Below are 13,950 nucleotides of genomic sequence, written 5' to 3' on the forward strand. Positions count from 1 at the left end.
CCATCCAAATAATCATCCAATACCGCAATGAATGCCTCTGTTTTTCTCACTCCAGTGATATTGCCTGACCTACTGAATATTCCCAGCATTTTCTGTTTTATTTCTGGTTTCTAGCTGAATTTTGCTCCTGTAACAGGTTTATCAACTTTGGTTGGCCATAATCCTGGAGGTTGCACCAAATGTTCGCAATGGCGTAGCCTACTCAAATAGCTTTAATTTTCCCACATTTGTATAATCCTGGAAGTTGTTACTTTAAAATGTGGCCATGGGCTATGGGCTAGGCCAGCATTTATTGCGCATCCCCAATTGTCCAGAGGGCAGTTAAGAGTCAGCCACATTGCCGTGGGTCTGGAGTCACATGTAGGCCAGACCAGGTGAGGGGGGCAAATTTCCTTCAATAACCAGATTTTTTTTTTCAAAATCAAAATTGACAGTTACGTGTTACCATTAGACTAGCTTTTTATTCCAGATTTTTATTGAATTCAAAATTCGCCATCTGTCATGGTGGGATCTCAAGCCGTGTCTAATTTCTGGCCCAGTCACACACCAGACCACCAGCTCCTTAAAAATATAAATGTAACTTGAATATCTCAATGAATCGCCCCCACCATCTCCACCCCTCCAAAAAAAATAAGCTCAACGGATTTGGCAGCATCTGTGGGAGGAAAGCGAGAGTTAGTGACCCTGCATTGGAACAGCTGTTGAGTTTTCTCCAGCAGCCGCACTTCTTTCGTTTCTTTATTAATCACACGTCAGTTTGAGGTTGTCACACATTACTCCTCCTTCCCTCAGTGAGCCAATCGTTTCCCAAACCGGGAGGGGCTGATGTGAGGCGATTCTTCCCACACCAATCTCGCTTTCCAATTGCTCAACACAGAGAAAGACAATGATGCCCTGCAGCCGTCTGCTTGAGTGGATCTTCGCCTGCTATTTCTTTACACACATCCCCATCACTTTAGCCATCGACCTGCAGGCTCTGCTGCCCGAGGACTTGTATCTGCCCGCGGTGAGTGTTACCAACCACAGAGCGGAATCCTGTTCCCCGCTCCCCGCTAGATAAAGTATCAATACGGGCAGGATGCTTAGACACTGCGAGGCCGTGGCTCCCTTTCTGATCCGCAGTAAGAACCTCACAATCCCTGAGCAACTTTAACCCGAGTTCTGAGGAAGAGTCACACAGGACTCAACATTTACAGAAACAGAAATTGCTGGACAAAGTCAGCAAGTCTTTTCTGACTCATAGAGTTATACAGCACAGAAACAGACCCTTCTGTCCAACTCGTCCATGCCTACCAGATATCCCAAACTAATCTAGTCCCACTTGTCAACATTTGACCTATATCCTTCTAAACCTTTCCTATTCATATACCCATCCAGATGCTTTTTAAATGTTGTCATTGTACCAACCTCCACCATTTCCTTTGGAAGCTCACACGCACCAGCCTCTGTGTGTAAAAGTTGCACCTTAGGTCCCTTTTATATCTTTCCCCTCTCACCTTAAACCTATGCCTCTGGTTTTGGACTCCCCTGCCCTGGGAAATAGACCTTGGCTATTCTCTCTATCCATGCCCTTCATGACCTTACAAATCTCTACAAGGTCTCCCCTCAACCTCCAATGCTCTGGGGAAGATAGCCTCTGCCTTTTCAGCATCTCCCTGTAGCTCAAACCCTGCAACCCTGGCAACATCCTTGTAAATAATTTCTGCACCCTTTCAAGTTCAACAACATCTTTCCTATAGCTGGGAGACCAGAACTGAACACGGTATTCCAAAAGACTCGAAAGGTTAACTTTGCTTTTCTGTCTCCACGAATGCTGCCAGACCTGCTGAGTTTATCCAGCAATTTCTGTTTTTGTTTCAGATTTCCAGCATCTGCCTTTCAAAATCTTATTTTAGTGTTTAACTTAGTCTCTCTGTCTCTGCAGATGATGCCTGACATTCTGAGTTTCTGCAGCATTCTCTGCATTTGTTTCAGATTTCCAACATTCCTTTCATTAACCTGGGGATGTTGTATTGAAGAAAAGACAGGGCAGCAGTTCCAGTTGAACTCATTTCCATTGAAACAATTTGAACTGGTTACAGTTGAGCTGCCGCCAATTGGATTTATTCCTGTTGCCCCAGTTCCCATCACACCAGTTCCTATAGAAACATAGATACATAGACGATAGGAGCAGGAGGAGGCCATTCGGCCCTTTGAGCCTGCTCCACCATTCTTCACGATCACGGCTGATCATTCCAACTCAATAGCCTAATTCTGCTTTCTCCCCATAACCTTTGATCCTATTCACCCCAAGTGCTAATCTAGTCACCTCTTGAATACATGCAATGTTTTGGCATCAACTACTTCCTGTGGTAATGAATTCCACAGGCTCACCACTCTTTGGGTGAAGAAATGTCTCCTCCTTCCTAAATCATCCACCCCGAATCCTTAGACTGTGACCCTGGTTCTGGACGTACCCACCATCGGGAACATCCTCCTTGCATCTACCCTGTCCAGGCCTGTTAGAATTTTATAAGTCTCTATGAGATCCCCCCCCCCATTCGTCTGAACTCTAGCGAAAACAATCCCAACATAGTCAATCTCTCTTCATACGTCAGACCCGCCATCCCCCAAATCAGCCTGGTAAACTTGCGCTGCCTCCAGAGCAAGAGCTTCCTTCCTTAGAAAAGGATACCAAAACTGCACCCAGTATTCCAGGTGTGGCCTCACCAAGGCCCTGTATAACTGCAACAACACATCCCTGCTCCTGTACTCAAAACCTCTCGCAATGAAGGCCAACATACCATTTACCTTCTTTACCACCTGCTGCACCTGCATGTTTACCTTCAGCGACAGGTGCACAAGGTCGCCCAGGTCCCACTGCACACTCCCCTCTCCCAATTTACAGCCATTCAGGTAGTAATCTGCTGCCTTATTTTTGCTTCCAAAGTGAATAACCTCACATTTATCCAAATTATACTGCATCTGCCATTGATTTGCCCACTCACCCAACCTGTCGAGATCATGCTGAAGGATCTCTGCATCCTCATCACAGTTCACCCTCCCACCCAACTTGGTATCATCTGCAAACTTGGAGATGTTACATTTTGTTCCCTCATCCAAATCATTCATATGTCATTGAACTTTCTCACCTTGTGCAGGGATTCATTGCCTTCAGTTGCCCTGTTTCCTATTGAACCAGTTTTCACTGGACCAATTATCATTGCACAATGTGCATGTTCTATATTTGACAGTGTCACTGAGCTCGAGCAACAGGACAGTGCATGTAGCCACCATTCTCTGAGACACTATTCTAGGATCTGGTTCACAAAAACTCAGGTTTGGGTCCTAAATATCATTTTTTGAGGTGTTTGCGTTTAGTTCAGACCACAGTTGATAACTGTGGGCCATCCAGCAAACCCCAGCAGAGTGATTTTTGTTTGACCTCCAGTTGTTTTTACACCATGCAGTCAGGCCCTAATAGTCCAATCAATATTTTTTCTTCCCCAAGTCCCACTTTGGTAATTAAATGCAAAAATCAAGATGGATGCAGCATTTAATGCAACATACACTGCCGGAGGTGCTGACTTTCAGATGAGGCATTTAACCACAGCTCCTCTTGTTTGGATGTAGAAGATCCTATGGCACTACTTTGAAAAAGAGCAAGCGAGTTACTCATGTGATGTGCCTGTCAATATTTAACTCGATCATTCAACAGCACAGGAATAGACCATTGGTCACAGGTACTTTGCTGTTTGTGAGCTTGCTGTACACAAACTTGCTGCTGCATTTCCTACATTATATCAGCAACAACAGTTCAAGTGTACTTCATCAGCTTTAGAGTGCTTTTGTGAAAGGCACTATATAAATGAAGGTCATTCTTTCATTAAACAATGAGTAATTGGTTTAAGGAACTGAAATAAAACAATAATTCATGATGTTTTAGGGTAATTTTAATTCAGTGACAAAGAACTATCAGTGGACTGTTTAAAACTTTCAGTGTTCTTGTGATAACCAATGTAGCATTGAAGGTACAAGATTAAAATGGACAGGTGACTATTCGGGAGGTACCTAAATACATTGTTTTTATACAACTGTGGGTACAAGACAAATGCAGCTGGCAGCATTCACAACATGAAACCTGGTAGACAGCCTGAATTCAGCTAAGGACAGTACAGACCTTTGTTAGGTCTATTGCCAAACTAAGACTTCCTCAACTAGCTATTAATGTACTGAATTAGTCCATTTCTTTTGTGATTCCCAGTGTGGGCTTAGGTAACCTTTCGGCAAATTGACAAGTGGCAATCCAAGACATTTCTTGTCTGGAGAGAATGAAATTGGCATTGAATGCACATGTTTTTTTTGGTTTGTTTTGCCCTTCTGAATCTAAAAATAATCCTTCAAATGCTCAATGCTTGATATATGAGAAAACCTCGCCACACTTCTACTGCACACTGTAACAAAGGAAACTCTATACTCTCCTTGTGCTCAGTATCTAAGGAAACTCCACGACATTCACTGGCTGCCTGGTATTTAAGGAAACTCACACTGTACAATATCTAATAAAAAAATCCTTTATACCCTGACTGCATAATAAGGGAATGCCATTAATATTTGATAATGTTTGTGCAGCTTAATCCATGCCAGTGTTCAGCTCTGGGCAGTTTTGAAGACCTGTTGATGTGCTGATCTTTTCTGCTAGACCAAAAGAGACTGACCCTGCTGAAAATCTTCAGGGCATTGTTGCATTATTTTTATACTTTTGCTGGTAGCATTGTGAATGGTTAAACAGGGAATGTGTGCAGCAGACAGTCGTGTGTAACAGTGACAATTGCTGAACAATGGTTCATAAATACTAAACAGTGACCCTAAAGGTGGAATACATAAGAAAGGCTTTGATGACAGTTCCAATGAAATTATTTTTAAACTCTGTTTCTTTCCTCAGCTGCAAGGTATATTAAAATGGTATGCAGCTCAATTCAAAGATCCGATGATGTTGGACCCTCCAGCATGGTTCAAAGCATTTATTCTTTGCGAGGCATTGCTGCAGTTACCTTTTTTTCCTGTTGCAGCTTATGCTTTCTATAAAGGTCAGTACAATAATTACTTATGTTTGAAAGTCTTCTTAGTAATCCCTATCTCCATCACACAACCATATTAGCATTGTTAACTGCAGTATTGTCAGGATTGTGCCATTAGTTTGTATTATGTATTAGTAGTGTGGATTTTTGTCTTACTGTGGCCTATTAATATTAAATGGAAGTTGTGGAACAATAAACAGGATTTTCTTTCTCCAACAATTTCGTGGGACACTTTGGTTGCAATAATTATTATGTGATGCATTTATGTTCCATTACATCACATTTGGTACACTTCCCAATCCTAGTTAGAAATTCTAATAATAATGGAAGTCATTAGCCATTAAACATTTTATTTAATTTTAACATTTTTGTTTAATTTTCCTATAAAATGTCGTGATTGATTTATCTTTGTTAATCACCTATGGTAAAGAATTTTGCCTGAACCATTTACATGAAAAATACCTTCAGGCTTCTTCCTTTATTGCTGTGATATGGATTCTAAGAAGGAAGCACATATTTAGATTCACTGACGCTGAATAGAATTTTACTATGGCTGTCTCAAATGCTTTCATTATTTTGAATACTCTTTGATACCACTGTTCATGCATTACACTCTGTGAACAAATTCTTGCTTTTCTCATCTTAAATATCTTTTCTAATTTTGGCAAAGATCCAAGTGACTGTTGCACCTTTTCCCCTGGCTGTAAAATCTTTTCATAAATGTATAACTTCTAAAACTGTTCCAATTCACCCATCAAAGCCAGGCCTTGTATTGGTTCAGCACCACCTCCTTGTTTTTGTATTCAGTGCTGCCTTGTATATGAGAAGACTTTGCAGATAAGAATTATGTTGTCGGGTTTGAGGTGCAGCACTGTGAGAACCAGGAATCTGACTCCATGGTGCTTTAAAACAGGAGTGAAATGGATAGCAATTTATAGGATTTCCAATTCTGCAGTCACGTCGTTCAGCAGTAAGGAACATCCCTCATGTTTGAGGGACATTTTTTAAGTATGACTTTCACATTTAGGGCCAAATTTTGTCTTTAAAGATAGGGCCTTCGTCAGAACTGGTTTACCGGACCCGAAATGTTAACTCTGTTTTTTCCTTCACAGATGCTGCCAGACCTGCTGAGCTTTTCCAGCAACTTTGTTTTTGTTCCTGATTTACAGCATCTGCAGTTCTTACGGTTTTTATTCACATATATATGTCTTGATTTATTTATCTCCATTACCTAACACAGCCTGCTTAAATTTAGAGACCGAGGCTCCAGTGTTTTCTGAGGAAAGGAAATCTACAGACTAACAACCCACTCAAAGAGAAGAAATATTCCTCATCTTCATCTTAAAAGGGAGACTTGTTTTTTTTTAACTGTGTCCCCTAGATCTAGTCTCTCCCACAAGAGTAAACATTCTCCTTGTATCCCAATCAAGTCCCCTCATGACCCTATATGTGTCTGCACAGGCACTTAAACACCTGCACTGCATAAAGATTATAAGGGGGATTCCTTATTCCACTAGCAGCAAATCTTTATAAACACTAATGTAAAAGTATAACCTAGATGATTGATCTAATTACAATGGATATTTGCCTAACATTGCAGATCTATCAGGATCTTGTAAAACTTAACTCCCAATCTCTAATCAGACTGGTAACATTCATACGGAGGAGGTCCTACTGCTAACACAACACTGATTACCCTGTCTCCCAGTCACAAAAGGGGATCTTTCCCTCCTCATGGCTTTTCAAATTCAGGGATTTCTCCCAGAGAAAGTCCACTTGGGTCTCCTGCAGCTGTTGGCCATTCAACTACTAATTCCCAGCTTCCTAGCTATTGTCAGTGGCTATGGTCTACACTGTTTCTGGTTCCTTCAATAAACTCAAAAATACCTCATTTATTATAAGCAAAATGATTTTTAACCCTTTGCACAACTTATTGTAAACAACTAAGCTGCTACTCTGATTTAAACTATATCTCCTTAATCCGAAACATACACAATCACATGACAGATGAGACAGTACAAATCTGAAGAATTTTTAAAAATGTAAATGGGTAAAATACCCCAATGGACGAAGGATCTGAACTTAGGATAAAGGAAGTGAAGATTTCTCATTGAATTTCCAGTTGTTGAGATCGTAATGCTGAGAGCAGCAGCAGCAATAGGAGATCTTTAGATTAGAGTTCAGTTTGGATGAGTGTGAATTAGAAGAAACAGATCAACTTTCAGAGTTTAACAGTAAGATAAAGATACTGATTTCTGGAACTTCCTTGGGTTGCAGAAGATACTTTACTGTGGGAGATATTTTTGGAGCTTGTCCAGCTGTATGGTTTCTTCTTTTTCAGGAGAGATTTTTTTTCTGATGGCATCTTGGAGGTTTGTTCCTTCAACAGGTGTGTGCTGAAAGCAGCAACTTTATTTCAGATGCTGTTGCTAAGGAACTTCAGCATATGGACTCTTCCAAATGACCCTGTCCAGTTAAAGCCATAAAACACATCTCTTTTGTTTATCAAAAAATTTGATTGTCTGCATTCCACAAAGCCATTTGACTCTTCAAACAAAAACAAATTTTTGGTGGAACTCAGCAATATTTGGCAGCATCTGGGGGAAGAAAGAACGTTAATATTTCAAGTCCAGTAACTTTTCATCAGGACAGACTTTTCAAACAGTTTCATATTCCAGTTACTCATGGTCCTTGAATAAAAAAACTGTATCCCCAACAAAACTACTCCCACAAGTAACCTCTTATCTTTCCTACTGCTTATCTCTACCCAAACTGCTTTGACATCTTGCTCTTTCAAGCTAAGGTAATCAATCTCTACTGCATTAATGTCATGTTTAATTAACAGAACTACTCCACCACCTTTTCCAAGCTGTCATTTCAATATGTCAGATACCCATTAATATTCAGGTTCCAGCCTTGGTCACCTTGCAACAATGTCTCTGTAATGGTGATCAATTCATACATATTTATTTCTATCTGTGCTAAAGATGCATCCATTTTGTTGCAACTGCTGTGTTCATTCAGATATAGAGCCTTTAATTTTTGTTCTTTTTTCTGACCATTTTTTCAATCTTTGGCTTTATCTGCTGGTGTATTTATGTTTGTATCTTCTGCCTCTTCCCGCCACACTTTGGTTTTCATTACCCAAATTACTACCTTGCTGCATTACTTTCTTGTTTCCTTTTAATTGACAACATCACCCCTCACAAGATGCCTTCCATCCCACTGTTTAGTTTAAACCCTTCTGTACTGCCCTGGTTAGACAGTTCACCAGAAGATTGATCCTAGAACAGTTCAGATAAAGACTACCTCAGCAATACAGCTCCCAACGTCTTGAACATAAACCAATCTGAAATTTTACAGAGTTTAACAGTAGTCGAAATGTTTTTTGCCGTGAAATTCCCTTCACTTTGACCCATCACTGTTACGTTGCTGGAGAGAGATGACTGACAAAATAAAATCATTATTGCTGCACCATGGAGAAGCGGTTGTCAGAGCAGCACTTCAGAAACTTGAGTCTTTTGGCACCCCTTTTGACCACAGTCGGTGACTTAATAGTGGCCTAAGAATGGCAGTTGAAAAAATACAATTGATCGAGTCAATGTCAGTAATGCCATTTTAGGTTTGGTAGATAAACTGTTTGAGGTTTGCTTTCGTACTTTATTATGACTTTTGAATCCTTCAATAAGTTTACATCAGGAAAAACAGTGAGGGTAAAAATTGAATCCTGCAGACTGCAGAAAATGGCATTTCTGAAGACATTCTATTTGCTTTAGGAACCTTAGAATTGTTTGTATTGGCTCTACAATATAAGTAGTTACAACAATTACCTTCGTATTTGTGTTGTATATCTGTTGCATGATTTAGCATTATCTTACCATATAACCTGGAAAAAACTGAGGGTGAAACAAAATGATCATTTGAAACTGATGGATAAATGGTTGAAATGAGTGCTGTAGAGCCAGTTCATGGAGTTCATTTGCTTTCTCCTACAAAGATAAATCATTTCAGTCACTCAGGCTGGCATTGAAAAAAAAGACAACAGTGTTGTTTGTAATCTGGCAAACCACAAAGTCAGCAATATCAGATCTACTGGGTCTCATGCTTTGCTTTTTCCTGTTAAGAGTCATCCTGTACTGCAAACTTTACTGTTTCAAGCAGACTGCAGGTTTACTCCATAGTGTCAATCACTGTTTGCATAGCTGCCAGCTTGCATTCACAAGGTTTCCCTCACAATGACATGTTGCTTTCACCCTATAATAAAACAGGATCAGACTTGCCCAATGTGGAATTGTCAATATGAAGTCATGTCCTGTTCCTTTAAGGGTGGCTTGGAAATTGAGTTGCCATAATTTTGAAAAATTTCAAATAATTACTATTTATACAATGTAACATTTTTGTTTTGCATTTCAAATGTTATGCCTGGGATGACCCACACACAGTGAAGTATGATCAACAATATAACACTTTCTGTTACTTTTATATACAGGAAATTGCTCATGGATAAGGACACCCGCTGTCATATACTCCACTCACGTGACTACAACAGTTATTGCCATCCTTGCACATATTTTGTTCAATGACTTCTCAAAATCAATGTATCCAGGACCAAAAACCATGTCAGAACGTTTGACTCTCTTAGCTATTTACATTCCCTATTTACTAATCCCTGTTATGATCCTAATAACTATGCTTTTCAACAAAAGATACAATCCTGATGAGGAAAAGAAGAGACAGTAACTGCTACCACTTGAAAGTAATTTCCCATTTGTTTCAGTGCCCTATTTGAAATTACTGTCTAATAATTTGACAACATTGCTACAATAAAATTGTAAATTTGAATGATATCAGATGTGTGTGAAGATTTGTCAGAGAAGTGTTGCTGTTTGTTTAGTAGGAGTATTTTCAGTTAAAATTGACAGGATTCCAATGTTCAAGCATTTTGCTTTGAATCATTAAAGAGCGTATCATGGAGATTCAGGGAGTCACCTAGTTCAAATCCACGTTCCTATCCATTTATATGTATCTTGTGTTGCTAACACTAACACATACTGGTCTTCTGATTTACCAATCAGGCAAAAGTGCTAAGACCAACCTGTCCCAAATGCCTAGGCCAATAAGTTCAAATAGAGCATTCAGGCATACTATGTCACATTGAATTTTGAGGGCTAGACTTCCAATGCTGAGAAATTACATGTGGTCCTAGGACCACAGATTGAACTCTCTTAACTCATTTGATTTCAGAAGTTCACCTTCAACTCCTGTGGCACAGTGGTTAGCACTGCTGCCTCACAGCGCCAGGGACCTGGATTGGATTCTAGCCTCGGGTGAATGTCTGTGCGGAGCTTGTGTGTTCTCTCTGTATCTGCATGGGTTTCTGCCGGGTGTCCAGTTTCCTCCCACAGTTCAAAGATGTGCAAGTTAGGTGGACTAGCCATGCTAAATTATGCATAGTGTTGAGGGATATGTAAATTAGGTGTGTTAGCCATGGGAAATGCAGGGTTATAGGGTAGAGGGATGCTGTTCAGAGGCTTAGTGTGGAATTGTTGGGCTGAATGGCCTGTTTCATTACTGTGGGGATTCTATTCATAAATGACCCTATTTTCATGCCCTCAACCAACCAGCTTGGAACCTGTAGGTCACCTTCTGTTTAGAGAAATGATTTCTGCCCTGAATTTTTTGTTCAATACTTTGACTATTCATCATTGATGCTTGAATTATTTGTATGGATTTTGTTTCACAATCAATTATTCAGGAGCAGAATTAATTTTTAAAAATGCATACTAGGTACATGTTGTACAATCAGAAAATCGTTTTACCTGGCCAGTGGGAAGATGAACACTTATTAGACTGGATGTTATGTGCTCATGCAGGTATATTTTTGGCTTCGGGGCACAGAATAGGTTGGGTGCTAGCCCATCACAATCCAGTTCATCCCTGTAACACAGAGGGTGTGTGGGTGCTTAAATCAGCAGCCCACCCACAGTATGTAAGTAAACAATTAAGGGTTAATCGAGTTTCAAAGCTCAGATGAATTCAGTATTAATCTGCCTATGCAATAAAGCCATTAATAGGAGTATAGAGCTTTACAGCATGAAAAAGGTCCTTTGGCCCATTGTGTCCACACCAATCATCAAGTAACTATCTATTCCAATCCCATTTTCCAGCATTTGGCCGTAGCCTTGTTTGCTCTGGCGTTACTAATCTTCAGCTGTTCATCTAAATATTTAATACAGCCTAAATACTTTTACACAGGCAGAGATGAGGTCCCGCTACCGGTCTGGGAGCAGGGTTGCAGATTGAAAAGTAGGACCTCAAAGATTGTAATCTCTGGATTGCTCCCAGCGCCACATGCTAGTCAGCATAGGAATAGGTGGATGAGCAGGTGAACGCACAGCTAAAAAGTCAGTTCAGGAGGGAGATCTTTAGATTCCCATATCACTGGTCCATTTCTGGAGTAAGTCCAGAATGGAAACAAAATCTCTGCAGTGGGTTTGCCAGTACTATTGCTGGGTTTTAATTTGGCACGGGGGGTAGGATACAGAGTAAAGATACAGTAGGGGGTGATTCTCAAGACTGGAATAGGGGAAAAACCAGTTAGTCTGGAAGACAGCATGACATGGCTGGATGGCATTTATTTTAATGCAGGTAATCTTGTAACAAGAGAGGAGTTGAGAGTGTTGATTACTACACGGGAAACAAAATCATGTTTTCATGTTAGCAATAATAGAGAGGGGGGCAGGACTGGCAACTCTGTATTTCTGAGTTTAAGATCTTCAAGTGAGACATTTTGGCAGCAGGGGAGGGAGGAATGAGGTTGTCAAAGCATTGCTGAAGGAGTGAACTGCTGCAACAGGGAGGGATGATAATTAGTGGGTTCCTCAAATTAGACCATTTGGGTAGAACATAAACATAAAAGAGAGACAATCATATTGCTGCGAGTGTATAAACCACCAATCAGTAAGAGATAGCAGGACAAATTTGTAGGCAAATCATAGAAGTGTGTGTGCCCGTAGATCCTTGAAGGCAGCATGAAAGTGGCATATGGGATGCATTTATTAGTCAAGCCACTGAATGTAACAGCCAGGAGGGCTCTTCTGATGCAAGGATTGTGTGCCTATCTCTGAGCTAGGAAGCTTGAGTTCAAGTCCCACCTTCTACAGAGGTGTAACATCTCTGAACAGGTTGGCTATTAAAAAAAGCAAGATAATTGAGCTGTATATTTATTGTAGTCACATGTACCTAAAAACAGTAAAACGCTTTGGTTTGTGAGCAGCACAGGCAGGTCATAGCAAACAAGAACATACGGATCATAGTGTGCTTGGACAGAACGAGGTGTACAGGTTACACTGCACCGGAGGTTCATAAAGCGAGATCAACATTATTTGAAGTTAGAGATCCACTCAGCAGTCTAATAACGGCAGGGAATAAGATGTTCTTGAATTTGTTGATGCATGTTCAAGCTTCTGCCTGACAGAAAAGGTTGGAAGAGACCATTAGTGGGGTGGGAGGGGGGTCTTTGGTGATGTTGGCAGCCTTTCCGCAGCAACAAGAAGTGTCAATGGAGTCCATGGGTGGGAGGTTGACTCCCATGATGGTCTGGGCTGTGCACACAACTTTGTGTAGTTTCCTATGGTCCTGGGCAGAGCAGATGCCAAACCAGGCCATTATGCACCCAGATAGAATGCTTTTTCGTGGTGTATCTGTAAAAGTTGGCAAGGGGCCTTACGGACATGCCAAATTTCCTAAGCTGCTTGAAGAAGTGTTATTGTGCATCCTTGCCTGTTGCATCTACAATGGGAGATCCAGGACAGATTGTTGATTATTGTCACTCCAAGGAACCTGACCCTCTTGACCTTCGGGCTGAATCCTCCTACTATATAATGTTAGTTAGGCTATAGCTGGAGTACTATGTTCAGTTTTGATCACAACACTATAGGATGTGTGACAGCACTAGAGAACATGCATAAGAGATTCATCAGGGTGTTGCTGGAGTTGGGGCAGATCAACTGTAAAGAGACTCGATAGGCTGGGGTTGTTTTTCCTTAAACCAGAGATCTGATTAAAAGTGTATGAAGGTCTGAAGGGCACAGAATAGGTAGGGAGAAGCTTTTTCCTTAGTAGACAGGTCAATAACCAGGGGCACATTTCTACAGTAAGGAAGAGGTTTAAAGGGAATCTGAGTATTTGTTTTCAGCCAGAATGTGGGGATAGCTGGAACTCTGCTTGAAATTATGGTAAAAGTGCAAGTTTAAAAATAGTTTAAAACAACAGGAAGGTGGGTACTCCACTTAAAAAGTACCCTATATACAGAGACTGGGCCTAAATTCTCTGGAGTTAAGAATAGTGAGGGACAAAGTCATAGCAACTTACAAACTTCTTAAAGGGATAGACAAGAGACAGAAGGGTTCTCATGGGATCTAGAACTGGGGCGAGTTGGGGAAGGGGAGGGGGAAAGAAAGAGAGAGAGAGAGACAGAACAATTTCAAAATAAAAAACAAGCCACTCAGGACCAAGATGAGGAACTTCTTCATTCAGAGTACTGAATCTTTGTAATTTTCTATCCCAGACAGCCATGAAAATTCAGTTATTAAATAAGCTGAAGACCAAGAATGATAGATTTCTGTTACCATAGAGTCTTAGATGTACAGTAAGGAAACAGACTCTTTGGTTCAACTCGTCCATGCCAACCAGATATCCTAAATTAATCTAGTCCCATTTGCCATTATTTGGCCCATATCCCTCTAAACTTTTCCTATTCATGTAACCATCCAGATGCCTTTTCAATGTTGCAACTGCACCAGCTTCCACCATCTTCTCTGGCAGCTCATTCCATACATGCACCACCCTCTGGTCACTTTAAAACACCCAATGTTTTGGCCTCGACTGT

General features: G+C 40.7%; 1 protein-coding gene across 1 annotated transcript; it reads left to right on the plus strand.

Annotated features, from left to right (window-relative positions):
* Positions 1–779: 779 nt before the first annotated feature.
* On the plus strand, positions 780–9,905 carry tmem97 (transmembrane protein 97). Its single transcript, XM_020532833.2, has 3 exons — positions 780–1,006; positions 4,925–5,069; positions 9,550–9,905. Exons 1-3 carry the CDS (start codon positions 887–889, stop codon positions 9,798–9,800), a joined length of 516 nt encoding a protein of 171 aa, XP_020388422.1. The 5' UTR covers positions 780–886; the 3' UTR covers positions 9,801–9,905.
* Positions 9,906–13,950: the final 4,045 nt, after the last annotated feature.

The sequence above is a fragment of the Rhincodon typus genome, chromosome 26, assembly GCF_021869965.1.
Source record: "Rhincodon typus isolate 14 chromosome 26, sRhiTyp1.1, whole genome shotgun sequence".
Lineage (NCBI taxonomy): Eukaryota > Metazoa > Chordata > Chondrichthyes > Orectolobiformes > Rhincodontidae > Rhincodon > Rhincodon typus.

What these genes read in the sequence shown, in the direction of transcription:
- tmem97 (XM_020532833.2), top strand. Translation starts at nt 887, where the DNA reads ATGATGCCCTGCAGCCGTCTGCTTGAGTGGATCTTCGCCTGCTATTTC. An exon ending in AGGACTTGTATCTGCCCGCG is followed by an intron (nt 1,007 to 4,924) that starts GTGAGTGTTACC and finishes TTCTTTCCTCAG; the next exon opens with CTGCAAGGTATATTAAAATG. An exon ending in AGCTTATGCTTTCTATAAAG is followed by an intron (nt 5,070 to 9,549) that starts GTCAGTACAATA and finishes TTTTATATACAG; the next exon opens with GAAATTGCTCATGGATAAGG.